General features: G+C 61.0%; 1 protein-coding gene across 1 annotated transcript in view; it reads left to right on the plus strand.

The window, feature by feature from the left end:
* Positions 1-983, plus strand: part of PNPLA6 (patatin like phospholipase domain containing 6) — an 18,060-nt gene that overhangs the window by 10,724 nt on the left and 6,353 nt on the right. The window contains exons 22-23 of the mRNA XM_035892598.1: positions 220-336; positions 451-520. Of these exons, the coding sequence (XP_035748491.1) occupies positions 220-336; positions 451-520 (187 nt within the window). The remainder of the gene's footprint in view (positions 1-219; positions 337-450; positions 521-983) is intronic.

Consider the following 983-nt stretch of genomic DNA (forward strand, 5'->3'; position numbering starts at 1 on the left):
CTCTTCCTTCCTCCTCCTTCCTCCTCCTTCCTCCTCCTTCCTCCTCCTTCTTCCTCCTTCTTCCTCCTTCTTCCTCCTTCTTCCTCCTTCTTCCTCCTTCTTCCTCCTCCTCCTTCTTCCTCCTCGTCCTCCTCCTCCTTCCTCGTCCTCCTCCTCCTTCCTCGTCCTCCTCCTTCTTCTTCCTCCTCCTCCTCCTTCTTCCTCCTCCTCCTCATCCAGTGCATGAATTCAGTGTTTGAGACCGTCCTGGACCTCACCTACCCCATCACCTCCATGTTTTCGGGTTCAGCCTTCAACGCCAGCATCAACAAGGTCTTCCAGGACAAGCAGATCGAGGTGTGTGTCACACGGACACCCCCTTGGGCTGCACCCACCCGTGGTGGGGGGATCCAACCAGCTCCCCACCCCCCACCTCCCCACAGCGTCACTTACCCCGCCTTGTCCCCGCAGGACCTGTGGCTGCCCTACTTCAACGTCACGACCGACATCACGGCGTCAGCCATGCGGGTGCACACGGACGGTAAGAGCTCCCCGGGGAGCTGGGGAAGCTCTCTGGTGCCACCACACCCCACCACCACCACCCTTGTGGGGACCCTCCTCACCAGCACCCCAAAACGGTGTCGCTGCTCCATGGGCTCCGTGCCGAGGAGACGACGCATCCTGGCATGGCAAGGAAAGGGCTTGGAGGGCTCATGGTGAACATGGGCAATGGTGGCTTCCCAAAGCCACCTGGTGCTGGTGACCCCACCAGGTTCAGCTCTCCTTGGGGGGGGTGTCTGGCTGTGCCCCACCTCCTCAGTGGGGGTTGGGGGTGGAATTGGGGTGTGGAGCTGCATCCTGACCACCCCAAGCATGCATGTCCCCTCTAACCTATCTGCTGACCACTAACCCCAGTAACCCACGCTCATGGCATGTGGAGCACGGGGATGACACGGTGGTGGTGGTGGAGATGATGCAGTGGTGGTGGTGGGGATGATGCGGGG

This window comes from Egretta garzetta, unplaced genomic scaffold (genome assembly GCF_000687185.1).
Source record: "Egretta garzetta isolate BGI_Z169 unplaced genomic scaffold, ASM68718v1 scaffold484, whole genome shotgun sequence".
Lineage (NCBI taxonomy): Eukaryota > Metazoa > Chordata > Aves > Pelecaniformes > Ardeidae > Egretta > Egretta garzetta.